General features: G+C 28.0%; 8 protein-coding genes across 8 annotated transcripts; 6 read left to right on the top strand and 2 right to left on the bottom strand.

Annotated features, from left to right (window-relative positions):
- Positions 1-343: 343 nt before the first annotated feature.
- cand_004590 (uncharacterized protein) lies at positions 344-2666 on the bottom strand (the record flags this gene model as incomplete). The annotated part of the gene is made up of 4 exons (XM_067210702.1): positions 344-1898; positions 1969-2352; positions 2431-2604; positions 2632-2666. 4 exons carry the CDS (start codon positions 2664-2666, stop codon positions 344-346), a joined length of 2148 nt encoding a protein of 715 aa, XP_067067368.1.
- A 571-nt stretch (positions 2667-3237) lies between these two features.
- cand_004580 (uncharacterized protein) lies at positions 3238-4047 on the top strand (the record flags this gene model as incomplete). The annotated part of the gene is made up of 1 exon (XM_067210701.1): positions 3238-4047. The coding sequence occupies one exon, from the start codon at positions 3238-3240 to the stop codon at positions 4045-4047; it is 810 nt and encodes a 269-aa protein (XP_067067367.1).
- Positions 4048-4058: 11 nt separating this feature from the next.
- Positions 4059-4657, top strand: cand_004570 (uncharacterized protein; the record flags this gene model as incomplete). The annotated part of the gene is made up of 3 exons (XM_067210700.1): positions 4059-4246; positions 4301-4364; positions 4424-4657. The coding sequence occupies 3 exons, from the start codon at positions 4059-4061 to the stop codon at positions 4655-4657; spliced, it is 486 nt and encodes a 161-aa protein (XP_067067366.1).
- Positions 4658-5270: 613 nt separating this feature from the next.
- cand_004560 (patched family protein) lies at positions 5271-9392 on the top strand (the record flags this gene model as incomplete). Its single annotated transcript, XM_067210699.1, has 1 exon — positions 5271-9392. One exon carries the CDS (start codon positions 5271-5273, stop codon positions 9390-9392), a length of 4122 nt encoding a protein of 1373 aa, XP_067067365.1.
- Positions 9393-9905: 513 nt separating this feature from the next.
- cand_004550 (uncharacterized protein) lies at positions 9906-11494 on the bottom strand (the record flags this gene model as incomplete). The annotated part of the gene is made up of 5 exons (XM_067210698.1): positions 9906-9947; positions 10054-10989; positions 11066-11150; positions 11224-11300; positions 11399-11494. The coding sequence occupies 5 exons, from the start codon at positions 11492-11494 to the stop codon at positions 9906-9908; spliced, it is 1236 nt and encodes a 411-aa protein (XP_067067364.1).
- Positions 11495-14245: 2751 nt separating this feature from the next.
- Positions 14246-15502, top strand: cand_004540 (RNA 3-terminal phosphate cyclase family protein; the record flags this gene model as incomplete). The annotated part of the gene is made up of 1 exon (XM_067210697.1): positions 14246-15502. The coding sequence occupies one exon, from the start codon at positions 14246-14248 to the stop codon at positions 15500-15502; it is 1257 nt and encodes a 418-aa protein (XP_067067363.1).
- A 611-nt stretch (positions 15503-16113) lies between these two features.
- cand_004530 (uncharacterized protein) lies at positions 16114-16665 on the top strand (the record flags this gene model as incomplete). Its single annotated transcript, XM_067210696.1, has 1 exon — positions 16114-16665. One exon carries the CDS (start codon positions 16114-16116, stop codon positions 16663-16665), a length of 552 nt encoding a protein of 183 aa, XP_067067362.1.
- A 472-nt stretch (positions 16666-17137) lies between these two features.
- cand_004520 (acetyl-CoA carboxylase protein) lies at positions 17138-25201 on the top strand (the record flags this gene model as incomplete). Its single annotated transcript, XM_067210695.1, has 1 exon — positions 17138-25201. One exon carries the CDS (start codon positions 17138-17140, stop codon positions 25199-25201), a length of 8064 nt encoding a protein of 2687 aa, XP_067067361.1.
- Between the last annotated feature and the right edge of the window lie 12 nt (positions 25202-25213).

Below are 25213 nucleotides of genomic sequence, written 5' to 3'. Positions count from 1 at the left end.
AATATATAAATAAACCATATATTATGATATAGGTTAAATTTAAATGTAGAATAGTCATATTTAAATATTTTATATACTTAAATATTTAATAAAATATAATAAAATAAAGAAACTTAAGTTTAGATCTAATTATTCCAAATATCTACCGCTATTATTTATAATAACGTGATAATTATAAATTATATTTAAGAGATATCTAGAAATAAAAGTACTTTACTTTAATAAATATTTAAATAGAAATTATAATAATTAGAATTTTATATAATAATAAATAATCTAATTTTAAAGAATGAAATGAAATAATTAAGAATTAAGAGCTTATTATATTCTAACTAATATAGATCTATTTTTTCTTCTTAGGTAACTTCATGCTACTACCAAGTTCTCTAAATATAAAAAGCTGATTTTCCTTATTTTCAGATTTTTCCTTTATTTTATTATATGAAATATCCATAGCTCTAGATTCTTTATTAGTTACATCATTAACTTTATTATTTATTTGTTCATTAGTACCTTTTAAAATATTTTGATTTCTTAATGTAATATTTAATGAATTTTCAGATAATATATATTTTGGATTTACATCTAATAATGATAAATTAAAGCTATTATTTTTAGGTATTAAGGTGATATCTGAATTTTGTTTATAAATCCTTTTAGATAATATATCATTATTTAATAATGATCTATTTATTTGATTAGATTTTAATTCAGAAATAATTGTAGGGTTACTAATTTGTTTCTGTTTATTAGTAAGAATACCATTATTATTTATATTACTTTGTAACCGAGATTCTGTTTTTTCAATTTTACCAATTATTTTTTTATCAAATGAATTTCCAATATCTTGAAATAATTTAAAATCTTCCATTAATAAATCAGTATAACCTGTTATATTTATAGGTTTTTGTCTAAAAGATTTACCTTTTGGAGATTTAGTAATATATTCTTGTAATTTATTACCTGATTGTTTAATTATTGAATCTTTATTTTTTATTATTACATTATCTAAAGTATTTGTTTGATTTAATTTATTAGAATACAAATTTTTCATAGATTCCTTTAAAGGGAATTTTTCAGATAATAAATTTTTTGAAAAGATTTCTTCTTCTATTATTGTTGAAGGTGAACTTAACAAATTAGATTCTTGAATAAATTCCAAGTCTTTATAACCTGGAGAATCAATAACATTGTTTTTAATTTTAGATATAGAATTTGATAATAACTTTTTATTATTATTAGATTTAAATGAAAATTTATCAGTAGGCATAATAGGTGTTAGTGGTAGGGTATCCAAAGATTGAATATTATCAATATGTAACTCTAAGGATTTCTCTTTTAATGATGATAATGGTAATGGTGATGGTAATGATGATGGTGATAAATTTATATGTTTTAAATATTCAGTATTAATCTTCTTTATTTTAGAATTTTTCTTAATTTCTTTCGATTTATTTCTTTTTTGTCTTGTTGGAAATATCTCTTCTAGTCCCTTAAACTCTAAAGAATTTTCACTAGCATCTTCAATATTATGAAAATCAATTGGTACAGGATCTTCCATTGTATTCTTAAAATCAATAGGATCTTTTGCAAATAATTCTCCTCTATATTCAAAATCTTTCTCCTCAACAACACTACCTCCAGAAATATTATCTGATAAAATAGGTTTCATCTTTAATAAATCTTCTTTAAGAGAAACTTCTTCAGGATCTTTTAATTCTACTGTATTAATATCTTCATTTACTCCTATTTCAATATTTATTTCAGGTAATATTGAACGATCTTCGTCATCATAATTTATTGAAAGTTTATCTATAGGTGTTACTCCCTTGATTAATTGCCTAGCTGAGCCTTTCCAATTTGGAGTATTCTTCAATTGTTCCTTCAAAATCTTTGGCCTAAAATAAATAAATAAAGTATTTTGAAATAATACATGTATATATATATATATATAAAGTAAAAATTTACCTTGTTGGATCATCCAATATAGGATATTTAGAACCTGGTATAGGCTCAGTAGGAGGCATTGAGGTAGTTTGTAATTCATCAAACCATCTCTTTAAATTTGGATCCAACTCAGGTTCTTGACTTGATTCAACAGATTTTTCTAAATTTACATCCCACTTTTGTGGAATTGCCATAATTGGAAGTGTATCCGGTTTTGTTATAGTTGAATTAGTAAATATATCACTTTTAAGTAAACTAATTTTATCTTTCATATCTTTAATTTGTTCCTCTAAACTCTGAAGATCTGTATATAAATCATCTTCTTTATCTTGAATATTTGGAATGGAATATTTTGAAATATCAACTTTACGCTTAGGCCTTTTTAAAAGTTTTGTTGTTGATAATCTATAAAATAAAAAAAAAAAATACATTAATATCAAAATATATTAACTCTATACAAAAAAATACTTTATTAATACTTACCCTAATTTAGTATTAGTAATATTAGCTGTAGAAGATTGCTGTTTATTAAAAGATATAAGATCACTGTTTTTAAGTGGAAGTTTACTAGAGGATTCACTATATATAAATTCTGGTAAAGATGATTTTATAGTTTCTAATTCATATAACAATTTATCTGTAGCTTTTACATAGAATCTAATATATTCTAATAAAAAACATAACTTTAAGCTTAAAATTATATAATTTATAAATATCATATTAAATAGATCAAAGCTATTATTTAACTTCTTTTTTTAAATCTTAATGATTATCTTCAATTCCATCAATTTATATAACATTTATAATCCAAGCTAACAGAGATTTACCAAGATCTTCTATAGTATTCAACCACTAACTCTATCTAAAAACAAATCTGTATTTTGTGATCAAAATTGCCGCAATATCACAATTCTTGGCGCCAATATTTTATAGTTTCTACTATCTTAAGCGCAATTATACTCGAATTCTAATTGTTGAGGTTTCTATCGTCTTTATTTGACATAAAAAACAGGTTATAACCTTCGAATTACATTATATTAAGATTATATTACAATAAAATAATCATCATATTTATTTTTAATCTTAAAAAAAAATTGAAGACATATTGTAGCAAAAATAACAAAATATTATCAAGTAAAAAAATAGAATGTAGTATATCAAGAAGTTTTCTGGTTAAAATCAGTATTTAGAATTAATTTATTTAAGAGACTTTAATTGTATATTATATTCTTCAATATTTGTGGATTATTTCTTAAAATTGATATCTTTATAATTTGAGGAAATGATATAATGAAAGTTAAGTGGATGAATACCTTCAATCTTAATGAAATGAAGAACTCAGAAATAGATCATGAACATAATAATAGATATCACTTTATTGAATATAATTCAATATTATGGCATTGTATCACTATAATAATTATATCTATAATTTTACCCTTACTAACTATTAATTCATTTATAAATATCACAGTTATTGCAATCATAATTGGAATTATTGTAAATAGAATTATTGGATGCTTATATTTAACTCAATTTCTTGAATATATAGGTAATTTACAAGAAACTTGCGACATTACTTCTAAATGGCCCATTAATTATATAAAATATTTAATATTCGATATATTTATATTTATGATATCAGCTATATTTTCAATCTTACATAGGGTTACACCAATTCCAAGATCTCCTATTAGTTCAATATTTGTATTATGTTCAATATTTAATATTACTCTACTTATAATATTGGCAATTAGAATTATTATTATACCCCATAAATATGAACAATTCAATTATTTTACAGATATAGATACTTTATTATTTACAATATATGGATTAAATATTATAGTTGATGTATTATATATTACAATATCTTCATTAATGTATATTATTTGTCATTCAGGTAATCAGGAATTTATTCATATAAGCCTCTGTGTATATTCTGGTACTTGTATATCTTTAGTATTATTTTCAAGTATTATATTAACTTATATAATCATATTTCTATATTGTTATACTATTAGATCAAGTGATATTGAATGTCAAAATGTCCCATTACAAGATATTGGAATAGTGGAACCTCCGCGCTCCAGTATATAATTTTAATAATAATGAATAATTTTAAAAATCGTTTAATAATTGATAAAATTCCTTTGATGAGTTTAAATGCTGGTCCTAATAATAAGGAATGGAATAATAGACTCAAAGAAGAGTTATCATCTATTATAAAGTATATTACATTACTTAAAGAGACAGGTCAAGATTGGTTTTATATTAAATCAAATCCTCAAGGAACAGAGTAAGTAGAATATTACTAAAATTTATAAAGTAATATAATTTAAATATATTTTAGATGGACGGGTAAATGTTGGTATATATATAATATGAATAAATATGAATTTGATTTTCAGTTTAAGGTATTATATAATTTTTCGTTGTTTCTTTTATATTCATAACTACTACTAACTATTTTTAGATACCCGATAAATATCCATTAACTCCAATAGAAATTGAATTACCACAATTAGATGGTAAAACAGAGAAGATGTATCGTGGAGGAAAGATATGTCTAGATATTCACTTTATTCCATTATGGGCAAAGAACTGTCCTAAATTTGGAATTGCCCATGTACTTGCTATGGGTTTAGCTCCTTGGTTAGCAGCCGAGATACCGTATTTAATAGACTCAAATATTATAGGGAGAGAGTAAATTAAGTGAGTATTTGTTTAACTATTATATTAAAATTGTTAAACTGAAATCTACAATATTAAAAGATATTTGATAATACATTGTATCTAATTTATATTTTTTTAATAAAAGAAATAAAGAAAATATTTAATATATTATGATTAAGATATCGTATACTAAATGAATTTTCTTTTTTCTTTATAATAAATATAATAAATTATCTTAAATAATTTATTATAGCCCAAAAGATCCAGTAATATAAATCTATTTATATTATTCTAGTATTATAAATATTAGGAATACAGCGCCTTAACATTATCTTATTTTTTGGCGCCTATATGTACATTAATTTTCAAGTTGAGAAATTTACTCTGAGGGGGTTTTATTTTAAAAAAAAAAAGAAAATTGAAGTTATTTAATTATTAGAAATCCTTTTACATATAGTTGATATATTGGGTACCACTATTCTCCCCTTCATTAGGTAGGTACTGGACTATCTTGAAGTAAAAGTTATATTTTAATTTATACAATAAAGAATATATCTGTGTAATACTCAATTTTATAACTTGATATCAAAACTAGATTTAATAATAAATGATAATAAACTTATTATAATATTGAGATATAAATAGAAATGTCTAATAAAGAAGAAGGGATTATAGATCCAGTAGATATGGAAGATTCTTTGAATAATGATTCAGAGGATGTAAGGATCCAATCTACAGATCATTTAGAATCTCAAATAAATCAAGTAAATTTACAAACATTTAATACTGATAAGTCTACTGATGACAATGAATATGATAATTTACGATGGTGGCAATTTTGGCGTAGATTTGAAATTTTAAGATATAATTCTAGTAGTTCTTTAGAAACTCAAGATGAATCAACACTAGATGGAGATAGACAACAGAGAAATGAATTACCTAAGATTTCTTTACTTAAGTTTTTTTCTTGTACTCATTTATTTGATAGATATACAAAAAGACTTGGTAAGACTACATCGCGAGGAGCTATTAAACATCCTAGAATACTATTAATATTTGGTAATACCATTGGTTTGATGTTTGGATTAGTTGTAGCGTTGGGTTTAATGAAATTAAAACCTTTTTATTTAGAAATAAATGGATCACCAAATTTATTTGTCCCAACAGAATCTATATATTCAAAACGTAAAACAGAACTAAGAAATTTATTTGGGAAAGATTCACCAATAATCCCAGTTTTATATAGTAATATGGGACCTAGTGGAACATCCTTATTAGAATATATTCCACTTAAACAGATATGGTTGAATGAATTGGCTATTCAGAATATTACAGTGACAGATAAAACTGGTAAGATTTGGAATTGGGATGATATTTGTCACCACCAACCTACAGGAACATCAATAACAGGTTCTCCTTGTATTGTTGTATCAATTTTTGGGTTATTTATGGCAAATTCAGGTAAGGGAATTTTTACAGAAGAAGATTTTGATAATGCCTTTACTGGTGATTGCTGTGGAGGAGTAGATATAAGAAAATTTGCAGCTGGTAATCTTATTAAGCATGCATATTATCCCCATGAATACACATATGATAAAGATTTACCTGAGTGGCCTTTTGGAATTAATAATACTCAACATTTAATGTCTATTTATCGTCTTAATTCTACAATACCAAGTGATGTTATTATTACTTGGGAAAATAAAGTAGCTGAATTAGTTCAGAAAACTCGTAAACAAAATATGATTGATATTTTATCAGGAGATGGTATTCGACAAGAAGTGAATGAAGATAATATTTTAAATGAAGATATAATAAATCATGTAAAATTACAGGTTAGTGAGGTTTCTAATATAACAAAAGAGAATTCAAATAATAGTACATCTATTTCTGAATTTGAAAGTATTCAAAAATTAGATAGTGAATATGAAGATAATTCTAATAAATTGTTCAAATCAATAGATGTGACTAAATATCCAAATTTATGGAATATTATTCATTATTCTGAAGAATATGTATCAAATGAAACGACAGAACTAGCTAATAAGGAAACTCCTTTATTATTAGCTACATTTGCATTAATGATATTATTTATGGCTGGTTGTATATCTGGTAGATTCCCTAAAAGATCTAGAATTATGTTATCTTCAACAGTAATATTAATAACTATATATGCTACAGTGGGAAGTTTTGCTACAGGGATGGTTTTTGGGGTCCCAATATCAGCCTTAACTCCGTTATTTATTCATATGCTATTAGGTATTGTTGTGAGTTATATGATAATTACAGTCCGAACTTATACCAAAACTAAGATATATCTCCGTATACCCCATAACCATCTTTCTAAACTTAATCCCAAATATGTCCGTATTTGTGATAATGATGTATTTCTTGATATTACCCAATATATTTACAGACCATGGAAAGGTTTTTTCCCTGAAGAACCTGGGGCAGAATTTTTAAAAGAAAGAAGAAATATGACTACATTAGCATCAGAACAAACAATTAGTGCTGAGATAAGTTTAGATGATAATTTTGATACCCAAAGTATAGAAAAACTCCCTAAGATAGAGTCAAATGAAATACAAGCAAGAAAAGTATCTGATGATAATGAGATATATAAAGATCTTCCTAACACTAGTTTAGAAGGAAATAAAAGAATAAAACAAATTAATGGGACAGCCTATATTGCATCAAGTATTGAAATTGATGAAGTTATTTTCGAGATTAATGGAGAGAAAAAGATAATTAATAATGATTTAGATTCTAAGAATATGTGGGATAATGAAGTACTTTTATATTTAAGATTAGTGGAATCTGGATCGGTTGTATTCAGTTCTATTACACTGACATGTTTGACATCCTGTGCAGCTCTATTTCTAGGAACTGTAGTAGACTTTCCAATTGTACGTTACTATTGTATTCATGCAGGTTTTGGAATTATGTATCTTTTTATGTTTCACTGGCTTATATTCTTACCATCATTTGTATTGGATGAAAGGAGGATTTTTAAAAGAAAATGTGATATATTACCCTTTATACGTTTTAGATGGTCAGAAAAGAAATCTAATTATCTTTTTTTAAGAGAAGATATTTCAAATTTGAAAGTTGATATCTCATCAAATGAAGTCAATGAAACCTCACAAAGTAAACTAGTACTACGTAGTTTCATTTTTAAACCTGTATTTCGTGTCCGTAGAGGTGTAATTAGAAAGTATAAAAAGGCCAAAAATTGGTGGAATGATAGATCAGCTTTAAATAAAGATAATTTACATGCAAATAAGTTAGATAAATCTTCATCTATAAATGATGATGAAGATATATCAGATATTGATATGAAAGATATTTGGATAGGCCGTTTAATGGTAGAATCATCTAAGGTTGATTTGATATTAAGAATAATGTGTAGTTTTACATTTAGAGTATTTGCATGTTTATTCTTTTTAATAATGGTAACTTTAGGTATTATATATGGACGCCATGTTAATACAGAATTCAGTGCTGAAAAATATTTACCTCCATCATCACCTTTACACTATTTTGAAGAAACGTTAGCAAATTCTTGGGGTTCAGAAGCTCGCCCTATGTTTGTTGTATTACCTGGAAGTGACAAAGTAGACTGGTCAGATCGTCAAGTTCGCAAAAATTTTATTAATTTAGTAGATAATATTTTAGCTAAAGATCCAGCAATTACAGGTCCACTTATAAGTTGGGTACATGATTATGAAGCATTTTTTACCGGAAATAAATATACAGAAGATCCAAATCATATCTATGCAGTTTTTGCAGAATGTACTGGAGATGTTGATATTCCAGAACCTGTTAATGCTCCAAAAAGTGAGTATTACAAATTTTTGGAAAATTGGAGAAATCAAAAAGTTATAAAAGATGACCAGAATCAAGATGACACTATTTGCACTATTTCATATCTCAATACAAAACATACTCCAGATAATGTAGGCTCTGTTACTCCTTTCTTACAAAATGTAATACCAGAAATGCACGATTCTACTATGCTCATATTTAATCCAAACCCAGAAGATGGTATTCAAATATCTCGTATCTTACTTATTGTAAAATATGATCCCAATAATTCGCAATATAATTATGAGACCCTAACACGACTAAATAATCTAATTGATGTTGTATTCAATAAACAATTTCCAGGAACTTATATATACAGTGATTGGTTTGCAGAAGCTGAAAGAGATTCTCATATATTATCTATTGTTTGGAAACTTCTCTTGTATGTAACATTGGGAGTTTCAATAATACTCTGTATTATACAAAACCCCCTTACTGGAATTTTTATTGGACTTGTTGTTGGTGGAATTGATATTATTGTGATTCTGTGTATGTATATTACAGGTCTTATTTTTGATATTGTTGCATTTATGGTATTAGTTACAGCTGTTTCATTCTCAATTGAATATGTTGTCCATATAACACACTTATTTTTGATTACTGACAGAGATAATGGAGTTGAACGTATTAAGGATTCTTTATTAGATATGGGTCCAAATGTGTTGTATGCTGCTATATCTACTTTTCTTGGTATTGTACTCCTGGCATTTGCAACATCAGAAGCTTTTAAAGTTTTTCTTTGGATCACAACTATTGTTCTATGTGTATCTGCAATAACAGGTATCATAATAGCTCCTGCTCTTTTATCTATTCTCTATGATTTTGGGAATTTTGTAACTTCCTATTGGGGAAATAAGAAGAAATCAAAACATGTTGTAGATTTTCATAAAGAGCCAGTATATTAGAGTTATTTCAATGAATTCCTTTATTTGTTACACTTTTTTTATGAACTGATTACTTCGTTGTAAAAAGTCAATTGAAGAGCTAGACATATTTTTAAGCATGTCAAAATACTAAGTTATTCGAGTAGTTAGAAGAGGTTTCAAGTCAGCTTTAAGAACTGAAAAAATTAGTTCTAAATTTTTTAATAAGTAGTTATGCAAAGTTTTTTTTCTTATCAGTTATTGATACTACTAAATAATTCATATTAAATTAACTAAATTAGAATCCACACAATAAATGAACACTAAGTATTTTAAATTATCAAAATGTTAATATCAACAAGAAGCTAAACTCTTTTCTACTATCTCTAATACTAAGTCTATAAATATAGAAATCCACAATTTATAACTTATCCATATAAACTTTACTACTAATTTTTAGATCAGTATTTTATCAAATATAAAGTATAAGGTATATACAAAGGTAAGTAATTATATCCTTTTGCTTATGTAGTCCTATTAGCATACTTTAAATATTTATATCACAAGTATTTCTTTATTTCCATACAATTTACAAATCTACAATATATAAGCAAATAAGAATTAATAAATATTTTATTTATCATTAAATATTATATATTTCACCTATTTTTTTTATCAAAATTTATTAGTAATAAAAACTTACCTCTTCTCCAGAAGAATTTATTAATTTAATTCCATTTATGGAATGAACTCCTGATGTGAAAGAGATGCACTGTAATGGAATTATGATTTTTTGATTTGGTTCCATAAATTTAATTTGAAGTATATCCATCCCAAGGATACAAAAAGGAAGTAAAGCTTCATTGTCTATACTTAATTCAATATCATACAATCTTTTATCAGTATCATTAATTATAATTACTTCAATAGTGAAGATAGTTTGAATTTCAATTGTAGAAGGAACTATAACATCTATAGCTACTCCATTTAAGTTATATATATCTTCATTAGAAATTTGACAAGTAATACTGTAGGAGCTCATAAAAGCATCACCATATGTTTTGCTTTTCCAAGAAATAGATAGCTGCCCTGTTATATATTTGTCAATATTATTTATAGATTCCTTATAAAGAGATTGGGTTATACAGAATATTTGATTATATCTAGATCTTGGACGTAAAACAATGATTCCACTATTATATAGTAATTGTGAAGTATTTTTACAGTTTTCATCATAGAATTGTGCAGTACTTAATTGTGATACTTGGATATTCTGCTTATTCCCTTTTTCATCTATCCAATTTTGTATATCTAATTTTTCTAGTGATATGCTTTGATGAGTTATATTTTCCAGTGATACCTCAATAAAACAAAGTTTGCTTTTCTTCAAATTGTCATTGTGATAAAATAATCTATGTGATATATTGAATGGAGCTATGACTGCAAATTTGTATGACCTTTTTTGAGTTAGTTTTGAACCATTGACAATGAAGTAAATCTGGCATGTTAAATTAAATAATCCTACTTCATCTACTCGCTCCTTAATTATTGTATTGATTGAATTCCCAATTTCAATATCACGTAAATTATCCTCATTACTATACAAGATATTACGACTATTAACGCTTATTATTTCAGTCTGTATTTTGCAGAAATTATGAGATTAGCTAATGAGGAAATTTAAGATACCATTATAAGATCATGTGTAAACTCACCTTTAGAATAACGTTATTGGCCCTTGTTAGACTAATATTTGAAATACTTAAAAATGCATGGAATGATTCACCACAATATAGACGACTATTAAATATTAAAAAAAATGAATGTTTAAACTTCTTAGTAGCTGAATTACAGATAGTCTTTATTAACTTACCATTGTACTGTTGGAAGTAGCAATGAATACATATTATCTACACAAATATCATCATCCGGAATATATTCTGGATTATTCTTAACAGAATCAACAAATTAAATGTATTTGAATGTTTATTTTGGAAGATTAGACGCCATTATTAAGACTTGTTATATACTTATAAGATTCAACATACTGGTAATAGGCTAAGTGTAGATATCTGCATATCAGTTGATGGGAGAGATAAAGCCATGACCTTTAAATTGAGTATTTCACCCGGATTACTTGTCATTGTCTGTGCCCTTTAATAACAACGTATCCTTAAGAGGAGGTGTACTACACTCAAAATTATCAAGCCTCATATTTTTAGCGCCACTTTTACTCTAAAAAGATGCAACTAATCTTAATAAAATGTCTACTTCCATATTTAATATTACCTTCTTCCCATACAAAATAATTTAGTATTTAATTTGTACATCGGACTAATAATAAATTAGTAATTTACTTTATGATACTTTCGAAATTATAATATTTGTAATATAGGATAAATCTAGTATTAATTATTGCAGATAGGATGGAAATGAGGTATTTGCATGAAATTAGTTATGTATAAATCTTGAGAATAGAGATTGTGATCTAATATAGACCCTCATTAGTTATAATGAGCCTCGATATATACATATAAAATCTAGATTCTCTAACATAATATACACTTAAAATTGAAGTTCCATTTTATTAACTACAAGCAAATTTTACTTTCTAAAAAGACTTTTCTTTTTTTAACTTGATAAAGTAAGATATTCTTCGAACCAATATTTTCTAATCTAATATATAGTACTAATTAGAGCTGTATAGATAAAAGTATAAATTATTTAATTACTTAATAGTTACACCTAATAGTCATGTAAATCTATATAAATTGTATATATTTCTCAAACTTGTATAAATATCAACAATATTTCCATTTTCCAAGTAAATTTACTGAGGAATCAATAGCTATAGTAATTTAATTTTTCATTTATAGTCAATTTTTTAATACAATAATTTTTACTTGTTATATGTACAATATATAAATCTAGCTAATATTTTTTAAACATAATATTTAAGAGTTTTTAAAATATTAATTAAAATATTTCAAACATTACCTGTCTTTTTTAGTGGTTTTTTTTAAGTGAATGATTATTCATAAATAATACAACTTTATGGACCAATTAACTGATAATTTATATCAAATTCTAGATTATAAATAGTTGAATCAAAGATCAATAAGCTAAGTTTATTATTATCGTATAAATTTATATTCTGATTTAGAAATATCTTTTTTTAAGAAAAATAAAATAATATTCTAGATAAACATTCTTAGTGATTATTATAAGTTTAAATTGATTTCACTTCTAAGGTATTTGTAAACCATTTACTTCTTTATTACAGAGAACATTAAATTGTTGTTATTAGGTTTGTATTCCTCTCATTAATACAAAGAATTTGTTTATAATATTCTATGTTTTTAAAATTTTAATTGAAAATTCTTTTATTATTTATGACAATACATTTAAGGATATTGTATATATAATAGTATTGCTGATATTATATAAATTAAGGTTAAAAGATTTGAAATATTCTATCAATTAAAAATTATATTATCTATATAGTGGTAATATTTATATATAAATTTAAATAAATATTCCCTAATTAATAAGCTATATTGTTTGGATATTATTAAATCCTGTAAATTTAAGCATAAAGTTATTGAGAATTTCAATATTCAAACTAAGTATTATTTAATATTTTATTGACCTTAATAGAAATTATAGTAAGATATATATAAAGTTATTGATATAAAAATTATTAATGATATGTATTTATTTTATATTAATATAAAACCTTATAACTAGATAGTACAGATGCAATAATATACTATTAGATAAAACATCTAATGTAGCTTTTATAAATACCTCAACATTATGTAAATTATATATTGGTATATTAATATAAATAATGTATGTTTTGAAGTACTAAAATAAAGTTAATTAGTATTTTGAGAGTTTACCTAGTAAAGTGAGTTATTACACTATCAATATATAGATTTTCTAAATAAAACTAAGGACTTTTCTATTAAAAAATTTACCTCTACAAATATTAATATATTAATTAATATTACGATTTCTTTAGGAATTTCCATATAGTTAGATTTATTTATAAAGGAAGTTTCACTATTTATAGGAGATTTAAAGAAGTTTGAAGATTTCTTTAGAATTATTGGTATCTTTAGTTACTGTTTTAGAATATCAAATATACATTAAGATTATTTTTTTTATAATATTGGAGTTATGTGATTACAAAGTTATTTTCTAAATTTAGAAAAGATTCTTTTAGAATATGAGATTTTACTCTGAAAAAGAGAAATATTGGAAATTATATTGTTTTCCACAAAATCATTATTAGGTATATAACTGATAATTGTAAGAAATATACAGAATCAAATAAATAAATTTATTATAGAATATACTAGAGAAACATAACTATACTCAGAGAATAACATGTTTAGTATATTTGTTATATACGCAAAGCTACTTGTATTTATATATTTAGTTTCTTAGATAAGATTGTGAACTAATGTACAAATTATACTTGAAACTGACATTAGAAGTCTAGATATTGAGTATACAACTTAGAAAATAATTAAAAAAGAATAGTATTAAAAAGTAGTTTTATAATAATAAAACTTTATGTATTTATCTAATTATAATTTGACTTATTTGACTAAATAATCACAACAAAATCTATAAATTTTCTGCATATTAAATATCTTATAGATTTTTATAGATTTATTAGTCTGTTTCAATATTACATTTTCAAAAAGTACTGCATTATTATAGTTTATGCAAAGCTGCTATTTAGAAGTGCGCGTATTTTCTATAGACAGTTTTTTTTTTGGAGTAATTAAAGAAATTATAATTAATTGATATTTATAGAAACGAGTATTTAGTATATCTTGCTATTAAATAATCATTTTTAAGTGAGGTTGGCAAGTAAAGTTTTAATGAATAATTTTACTGGAGCAAATTTTCTTCGTCAAAGACTGGTTTTGTCAACAATTACAGGTCAGGAATTAAATATTAGAAGTATTAGATCAGATGATATATTAAATAAAGGATTAAATGAAGCTGAAACAAGTCTTCTACATCTGTTGGATAAGGTTACTGATGGGTCAAGTTTTAAAATCAGTGAATCTGGTACAAGTTTATATTATAGACCTGGAATTATAATAGGGGGAGGTACAAGACAAATACCGATTATACATAAGTGTCACCCAAGTAGAGCTCTATCATATTATATTGAGTTTCTTTTAATGATATGCCTATTTGGTAAAAATCCATTAACCATAAAACTAGAAGGTTCAACAGATAATAGCGGTGTTGATCACTCAATCGATATTATTCGTATGGTTACGATTCCCCTGATTCAGAAATTATCTGGTATAACTGAAGAATTTTCTTTAAAAATAAATAGAAGAAGCGTTTCTCCATCTTCAAGTGGGTCTGTTTTGCTTAATATACCTATAATGAAGAAGATTGAGCCAATTATAATGAGTGGTGATGTTGGGAGAGTTAAGAGGATTCGTGGTATTGTTTGGTATACTGGTGCTACTTCAAATCAAATTACTATGAAGATGATTTCTAAGGCAAGGAGTGTTTTAAATAGATTTATACCAGATGTATGGATATATAATGATCAACCAAAAATAGATTCTTCTAATAACCAAGAAGAAAATACAGGATTTGGAATGACTTTAATATCTGAGACTTTGAAAGGAGTTATTAAAGGCGCTGATTTCTCTTTTTCATCAAATTCTAATAATTTACAGGAAATCTTAGATTTACAATCTCACTATAGTGAAGATGAGGTTAAAGATGATTCTGAACTCAAAGTTGAAGATGATGTAACTGACATTAGTGACGATGTTTTTCATTTTGATGATGATATTGAAAATATGACTGAATGGGAAAGAATTGGATGGTTAACAGCTACTAGATTACTTCTAGAAATAGATTCACAGAGCCTGGTTGATACAGGTCATCAAATTTATACACTTTTGTTTATGGCTCTTTCTCAAGATTCAAGTAAATCTGAACTTAAGCTATCAAAGCTTACACCAATGAGTGTCCAATTTTTACGTGATTTGAAATTATTTACAAATGTTGAATTTGATATTAAGGAAGATTTTGAAAATGGTGGAATTATTATTTTATCATGCACAGGAATAGGGTTACCTAATTTTGCGAGAAAAGCTGTTTAAAACTACTTTTGACTGTATATTTTAGATTTTGTTTCTTTTATATAGCTTTTTTTTATATTGGAAGTCATATTTGAAATTGATCTATTTTTTTAAGTGGTTTCCTTTTACTCAGAATTATCCAATTATCTATCCAGAAGTATTTCAGACTATATCTCCATATTTATTGATTTTACTTCACATTATTTATCCAAACTTTCTGTAAATAGGAATTAAGATAATTTTGAAATTCTGCTATATCCTAATAGGTAAATGAGTTAATGATGTGGCTATGACAATTTGCATGCATGTAAATTGTCATTTGTCATGATTTTAGCACTTTCTGCATGGATATAATAAAATAAAGTTATTGCACTTATCTTCTATATTAATAACTATTGTTCACTTTGATAATATAAATAATTGGATACTTATATCTAATAATAAACTTACAATGGAATTTTCCTATAAAATCTTTTTATACCGAAGAATAACTTGTAGAGTCTAAAGTTTGATATATACATGCAGGAATTTTCTATATTCCAGTGGATTGGAATCTAGAATATGTCTCAAAATAATTAGAGAATAAATTCAAATATTATATAACTTCTACAAAAGTAAATAATCTATAAGAAATGGCTCTAAAAAATTTCTTAGAATGTGACTTGATATTATACTTAATCATATTTTGGGGATTTTCATGGTATTTGATTAAACTATCAAGTGCTTCTTTATTGGGAATTATTCCACTCGACAATGTGGTACAATCTCCCAATTCCAATGGTTCTGATTATTCAATGTCAGGACTGATTAGAACTGATGGGTCTTCTCCAATTAATAACAAGTCTTTCCCTCTAGTAGGGTTATATAGAGAAATGACACAAATTAAAAATGAGACATTTGGACCTATACAAGAAATATATATAAACAAAGTTTTAATTCCAAAAACAGATGCAAAAGTAGCTAAACTTAGGGCAGAAACAGAATATATAGAGACTAAAAATGCTGCAAAAAGAAAAGCCTTAAGATTAACCGAATTTGATGATAAACCTCTTACTCCATTTACTAATGCTACTAATAAAATAAAATCATGGTCATCTTCTAGAAAGAAGAATAGGACTGATGAAAACGAAGATTCTTTTGACGGAACATTTTACTATTGGAAGAATGTTAGTAATACTTCATAATTAATGAATCAAATAGTTACTTTTAATTTGAGAGAATAGTAGAAAAAAAAAAAAAAGATTTCTCTAGACTTAATACTTATAATAGTATAGTAAATTTCTTAATTTTGATATAATTAGACTGAATATAAATATTTTGAATAAAATCTTATTTCCAAGATTTATCTTTTACCAGTATTATCCGATTTCGAGTCTATGTATTATGTGAGATTATGAATCAGTAAATGAAAGAGCAGTAATATACAGGCGCTGCTATAGTTGCTCTAACAAAATTCCTTGTATTAGAAGTATAGTGAAAAATTTCTTTTATTGAACAGAATTCGTCTAATAAAGAAATGTTTTAGGGATTTGTGACACTAATATATACTTGGAGCATTGGAAGTTATATATTTAACAAATATTAGTCTAATATTTTTCTAATATTCCTATATATATTTAAATATCTTCAAATATATAGTTTCTTATTTTTTTAGCAATGACACAAGATGTTTACGATTCAGTTGAAGATTTTGTCTTTCAAAATGGAGGGACGAATATAATTAATAGAATTTTAGTTGCAACAAATGGTCAAGCAGCTATTAAGTGTATTAGATCTATGAGACATTGGGCATATGTAACATTTAGTAATGAGAAAGCTTTTGAATTTGTAGTTATGGCTACCCCAGAAGATATTGAAAGTAATACGGAATGTATTAGCGAAGCAGATTACTATGTAGATGTCCCAATGGGCCCAAATTACCATAATTATGCAAATATAGAGGTGATAGTTTCAATTGCTGAGGAATATGAGTGTGATGCAGTGTGGCCTGGTTGGGGTCATGCTTCTGAGAATTCTCAATTACCAGCAGCTCTTAAAAGATCTAGAAGAAAAATTATATGGATAGGTCCACAAGTAGAATCTATGGAAACTGTTGGACATAAAATAGAATCAAATATAATTGCTCAATCTGTTCATGTGCCATGTGTACCTTGGTCAGGTGATGGTATAACAGTAGATATTGATTGCAATGGGAAGCTAATAAGATCAGTTAGTACAGATAAGACTTTGGGAGCTTGTGTAAAAGATCTAAAGGAATGTATTGATGTGTGTAATCGAATTGGATTTCCTGTTATGATAAAAGCAAGTGCAGGAGGTGGTGGGAAAGGTATAAGGCTATGTAATAGACTAGAAGATATTGAATCTAATTATAGACAAGTTGTAAATGAAGTTAAAGGAAGTCCAGTATTTATTATGAGAGCAGTAACTAAGTGTAGACATTTGGAAGTTCAAATAATAGGTGATATTTATGGAGACGTCATGGCACTTAGTACTAGGGATTGCACTATTCAAAGAAGACACCAAAAAGTTATAGAGGAAGGACCTGTAGTAACAGTCCCAAAGGAAATTGTTGATGATATAGAAAAATCAGCTGAAAGGATGTGTAGGGCAGTCGGCTATTCTTGTGCTGGAACTGTCGAATTTTTATACGATTTGGAACACAAGTCTGTTGCATTTCTAGAAATCAATGCAAGACTTCAAGTAGAGCATGTAGTTTCGGAAGGTGTAACCAATTGTAATTTACCTGCAGCTCAGTTACAAATTGCAATGGGTATTCCTTTGAAGAAAATTAGAGATGTGGAAGAATACAGAAAATTAAAAGAGCAAAATAAAACTCCTCCAAGACATATGATGGCTGCAAGAATTACTTCTGAATATGCTGAAAAGGGGTTCACACCTACTTGTGGAGATATATTTGAGATATCATTTCGGAGCTCTCAAACTGTCTGGGGCTATTTTTCTGTTGCTTCTCCTGGGAATATTCATCAGTATGCTGATTCCCAATTTGGTCATATATTTGCATTTGGTATGAACAGAGAGGAAGCTAGAAAAAATCTTATAATGGGTTTAAAGGGATTAACTATACGTGGAGAAATCCGAACAAATGTTGAAACTTTGAGCAGAATTCTAGAAAATCATGACTTTATCAATTGCAATACATACACCCAATGGTTAGAAAATAGCGTATGTTTTTCATCTCCACTATGCAAAAAGGTATCTACTGAACATTTGGTGGCTGTATTCGCTGCAGCATCATATACTGGAATAAGTTTTTTTAAAGATAGTGAGAAGAAATTTATTAGAGCATTGGAACAAGGTCAATTACCAGGTCCAATTTATGTACAGCATGATATGACCCTGGTACACAAAGGAACTAAATTTATATGTGAGGCTCACTATATTGGACCAAACCATGTGAGAATTGTAATGAATGGTAGTTCAGTTATTGCAAAAATAAGGAATATTTACCCTGATACTATGCAAAATGGTCGAGATTCTTGTTATTTAATATCAGGTGGATTTGACGGGCGAAATAGGCGTGTTTTTTTTAAAAAAGATGCCGAAGATAATATGCTTGTTACTTTTGATGGGGCTACGTATACTTTTGTTAAAGAGCAAGATCCGAGACAAGTTAGAGCACCTGTAAGTGGAAAGTTAGTTAGATGGTTAATTCCAAATGGTGGATTAGGCGAAAAAGGTCAACCTTATGCTGAAGTAGAGATTATGAAAACATATATGCAAGTGACATTGTCTAACACTGGGAAATTAGAGCATGCAAAATCTCAAGGTACAACATTTAATATTGGAGATATTCTGGCATTACTGGAATTACCTTCAGGTTTTGAACCCCCAACTTTGGCTATTTACCCTTTACCATTTCCTCAATCTCAAAATATTAAAGTTCCAAAATTGGCTTTTGAGACATTTTGTTCAGGTGGATTTAGGGGTAAACCTAGGAGTTTTGCATTGGCTAATTTTCGTGAAGGTCAACAGCAATTATTAAATGTTTTTTCTGGATATTATCCCTCATACAGAGATGCAGCTTCTGCTCTAGAAATGTTTTATCATGTTCTAGATCCAGCGATTCCATTTATTGAAATACAGGAAGCATGTGAAGTTGCTACACCACTGATACCAGTATATATTAAGAGCCAGATTCTTTTTCTCACTGAAAATACATTTAAACTACTTGAGTCAGTTAGTGACAAACATTGGTATAAGGCTTTTGAGTTGGAAAAAAGTACTAGTAACTTATGTTATAACAAAGAGAAATTATCTTATTATAATTCTGAGATCTATGAATACTCAATTTGTAAATTAGATACTTCCACAGATTCTCAATCAACAAAACAGAATAAGACACCTATATCGTCTTCCCCCTCAATTGCAACTGAACTTGAAGAAATAACTTCTTCCCCATTATCTTCCGATGAATCTTTGAAATACCAGGATACACCTGGTGAACAAAGTAAACTTTTTGAGGATGATAAGATTTCATTCAGTTTACAAGAATTACGCAAGAAAGCTTTGACAGCCTCTTCTAAAACTGAGCTAGAAAGTCTTTGTATGGAAAGCCTCCGTTTGATAAATGAAATCATCGAGCAAGCAATTCATGAAGCAGACAATGGGGAATCTAATTCAGTTGACTCTTATGTAACTACAAGATCACAGTACGAGCCCTTATTATATATTATTCGTCGTAACGAAAAGGGACGTTGGATGCGCCTAATGTATGAATTGCATGATATTCTCGTGCGATACACTGAAATTGAGAAGCAATTTGAAGAGAGATCATCTCTTATCTCAGCTAGGGTTATTCCTAGTATGCGTACAGAATATGATTTGCAGACTTTGATGGAGATGGGTCGTTCTCACCAACAGTTAAAGGTAAAAAATGAGATCTTAGAGATTATTGCTCAAGAGATGGTTAATAATCATGATCTACTACAATGTACCGCACCATTTCATGACACAATTCATCAAATAGCAGAACTAACATCTGTAGAATATACTATGATAGCAGGAGCATATCGTCATGTATTATTAATGAAGGAAAACATGACTATGATGTCTCAAGTAAATTTAGTGGCAATGAAAATATATGATTTTCAGCAATATCGTATACAGTCAAATGTTTATCCACATCTTACTTCAATTTCAAATACTCCTTCATCCCCATTACAGTTGAACTTAAGTACTCCAAATCCTTACTGGGGATGTTCTAGTAACAACACTAATTCAGGAGGTGGTTCAACAAATCTTCCAATGACAATTTCTAATTTAGTAGCTGATTATTCTAACTTCCCAGATTTTGCACTATTGTCTTGTTGGGGACATGAAAACCCGGAAATATCGAAGTTGGCTTGCGAAATTTATATTCGACGTCATTATGAACGCTGTGGTCTTTCTTTTTATTTTATCAAGTCTTCTGGTGAAACTTGGAACAAATCACTTGATGGTAGTGGAACTCAAAATAATAACTCTCATATTTTAAATTCGACTTGTTCTACTCCAAGTGAATCTCCAATAAATATTAATCAAGTTTACAATAGGATTCTAGCTGTTTGGACACATCATGCTTTGTTAACATCATCATTTCTACAGAATCATTGTGACATCTTACGTTCATCATCAACTATTCCTCAGGAAATTACAAGGCTTGGTTCGAACTTAGAAGTTGAAGGAGATATGGGGAAATGCGGAAGGAAACCAAATTCAAAAGTTTTGAAGCAATTTAATAGTTCACCAACTACAAACATGTATTTAACTAACAGCGAATGTCTCAAGGATAATAGCCGCTGGCAATGCATGTTAAATGCATTTAGTGGAACTAATTCCAGCAATGTAGCTGATGAATTAATTGAGGAATCATCACATATGCAGACAACTATTGGTTTATATTTTGAATCAATTGAGGACTTAAACAAAAATTTTGCTAATTGTATTGATGAGTTATATTTGTTACACAATTTTTTCCCTCATATCCCATCTTCTGTTGATTCCTATATCCTTCTAGTTATCTTGTCAAAATCTCCAAATGCAGAAACCTATATCCAAGATAATAAAGTTAAGGATGAAGAAGATATAACTAGAACTCAAACTTCAAATGATCCAAGTATTAAGTTGGAGAGTATACTTAATAAACATCAACCAAGACTTTTAAAAAACAATATATATATGGTTTCCTTTGTAGTATTTCCATTTATGGAAGATAATTCGTCAGAATCTTTATCTGCAAGTCTGGTTTCTCCAAATTCACCATATTACTATCATTTCCGGTCACTTGTAGCTATTCCTCACAAGCTACAAAACCTAGATGAGAAGATAATTGATACAAATGAAAATAAAAGTATTGTTAGAGATGGATATGTAGAGGAGAAATATATAAGAAATGTATGTAGTACACTTCTAAGTACTTTAGAATTGAAAAGATTAAGATATTTCAGTGTTACACCAATTCCAAGTTCATTACCAGGGATAAATTTATATGTTGCCATTCCCTATGAAATAATTAAACCTGTGAATGATAACTTAATTGTATTTTCTAAAGATATAGATCTAAAATCTGGTAATAAAATAGATTCAATATCTCTTCCACTTGATAAAAAACCAAGTTCACCAAAGGCCAGTGGAAATGAGAGTAAATCAACTTGTATTACTGGTCTTACATCTATACCTATCCCTAATTTGGCTTCTCAATCTGGGAGTAGTGAAGTATTAAAATCTCAAAAATACCCTGTAACCCATAATATTGCTTCAACTGTTACTTCTTCTATATCTAAGTCTCGTCGCTATTTTATTCGAGTTGTTATAGAACATGAATGTAGTGAAAACTACTTTTCAGAACAAGAGAGATACTTTATTGCAGCATTAAGTACCTTGGAGTCTTGGTTATCCTATGATCAAAATTACACATTTTCGGCATCTTCAAATGTATCACGTTTAAGTACTGCTACGGGATTACATCATATGTTGTTTACATCTATTGGTATCTTGAGCAACAAAAACTCTGGTTTCATCACAACTAGTATGTCAGAGGACGCAGTAAGGACATTGGTTCAAAGATATTTACAACGAATTCAACAAACATCTTTAAAAACAATAGAATTTCGCTATATTCAACGTTCAGTATACAGTAAGGATAGTAACAATGTAATTGTTCCTGTCAGATTTGTTGTTGATAATCCTACCGGACAAGCCATAAGATTAAGGAGCTTTTTTGAAGTTAAAAATCCTATAACAGGTGGGAAAAAAATTTTTGCAGCAATAAACTCAAGACAGTCGTTTGTGAATATTTTGTCTTTGAATAATAGCAACATATCTATTTTATCTGCATCCCAAAATAATAAAATCGATGGAAATACCTTAATTTCTAAAAATTATAGCCTTCCTTCGTCAAGATGTCAAATAACTTTGGGTTCTCCTCTTCTTCAGTATGAAAATGGTTATGATGGGAAACCACTTGATGTACCTCATCCATTAATTGGAAAAATAGATCAGAAAAGAGCTCAGGCAGCTGATTTGAATACAGTATATATATATGATTTTCTAGACTTACTTGAAGAAGCAATTAAGAGTTTGTGGAAAAAGTGTCCAAAGTACTTTGTAACAGCTCCATTAGAGAATACCTTAACAAATAACTCTGTTGAACTAAAATCTCATAGTAACTCATTATATTGTGGTGGTACCAACAACACTGAATCTAAACATGGAACTACAGCATTTTTACCAGATAAAATCTTGGAGTGGATTGAACTCGACCTTAATTGTGAAACAGGAGAATTAGAGTATGTTAAGAGAGAGCCAGGGTGTAATACATGTGGTATGGTTGCATGGTTTTTAACAATGCATACTCCAGAATATCCAAAAGGTAGACGTGTTATACTTATTGGCAATGATATTACACATCAGATGGGTACATTTGGAATTCAGGAAGATTTACTATTTCAGCGTGCATCAGAATATGCTAGATTATTGGGAATACCAAGAATATTTATTGCAGCAAATAGTGGCGCTAGAATGGGTTTAGCAACAGAAGTTCAGAAATGTTTACGTGTTGAGTTTATAGATCCGGAGCACCCAATAAAGGGTTACAAATATATTTATGTGACAGAAGAAGATTATATTAAATATAACTTAGAAAATAGTATATATGCAGAAATTATAGATCACCCTCAAGATGGGAAAATTTATAAAATAAAAGATGTTGTTGGAGCACAAACAGGATTAGGAGTTGAAAACTTGTGTGGAAGTGGTGGAATTGCAGGGGAAACATCAAAAGCTGCAAAGTCTATATTTACAATTACATATGTAACATCTCGTACAGTTGGGATTGGTGCTTATTTAGCTAGGTTAGGTCATCGTGTAATACAAAAGGCTCATGGTGCTCCAATTGTTCTGACTGGATATCAAGCTTTAAATAAAATGGTTGCTAAGGATATATATAGTAGCAATGATGAATTAGGAGGTACCGAGGTTATGGCTAAAAATGGGGTTACCCATTTAGTTGTGAAAGATGATTTAGATGGGTGTTATGAACTGCTTAGGTGGCTCAGTTATGTTCCAGAGTGTTTTGGTGGAAGATTACCAATAATGGTTGATCCTACAGATCCCATATATCGCAATATTACTTACAATTGCAACAGTAATACAGATGATCCACGCCTCATGTTAACTGGATGTATGGATTCTAAAGGACATTGGCTATCGGGATTGTGTGATAGAGGATCATTTCAAGAGGTTATGAGTGATTGGGCTAAAAGTGTCATTGTTGGTAGAGGACGAATTGGAGGTATTCCTGTAGGATTTATCTTAGTAGAAACTCGTGTAACTGAGTTTGTACAACCTGCTGATCCTGTAATGCCTCATACTAGTGAATTAAGAATAGTACGACCAGGTCAGATTTGGTTTCCTGATTCTGCATATAAAACAGCTCAGGCAATACGGGACTTTAATATTGAAGAATTACCTCTTATTATGATTGCAAATTGGCGTGGTTTCAGTGGTGGACAAAAAGATATGTTCGATGCAATTTTGAAATATGGTTCATTTGTTGTTGATGAATTGGTTAACTACCGTCAACCATGTTTCATTTATATCCCTCCTAAGGGTGAATTGCGTGGTGGAGCTTGGGTTGTCCTTGATTCTAATATTAATCCAGAAGTTATTGAAATGTATGCTGATCCAACAGCACGTGGAGGTGTATTAGAGGCAACGGGTATTGTTGAAATTAGATTTAGACATAAAGCTTTGAAAGAGTGGATGATGAGATTAGATCCTCAATTATTATCATTACAAGAAAAGGATAAACAATTACATTTAAAAGGTTATCCAATTGATTCAGTAGAACGAAGTTCTATCAAGGAAGAAATAAGTAAACGATGTAGTTTCTTATTACCTGTATATCATGCTGCAGCAGTTCATTTTGCAGATCTTCATGATACCGCTAATAGAATGAAAGCTAAACATGCTATTCGTGACATTGTACCATGGAAAAGTGCTAGAATATTCTTTATCCATCGAATTAAAAGACAGCTTTTAGTATTTTATTTAAGGAATGAGATTTCTCAAAAGTTGGGGATATCACTTATTGATGCTCAAAATATAGTTTTTCAGTGGGCTATTGATGATGGAATAGATCCAAACAATGATAGTCAATTAATACAATGGATTTGTCATAGTGCATCTCTTATTGAAGATAAGATTTCTCAGCTTTCTTAGTAATATGTAAAT

The sequence above is a fragment of the Cryptosporidium andersoni genome (assembly GCF_001865355.1).
Source record: "Cryptosporidium andersoni isolate 30847 chromosome Unknown contig_43, whole genome shotgun sequence".
In the NCBI taxonomy this organism is placed as follows: Eukaryota; Apicomplexa; class Conoidasida; order Eucoccidiorida; family Cryptosporidiidae; genus Cryptosporidium; species Cryptosporidium andersoni.
The sequence above is the reverse complement of the archived record's forward strand: the minus strand, read 5'-3'. Positions and strand labels throughout refer to the sequence as shown.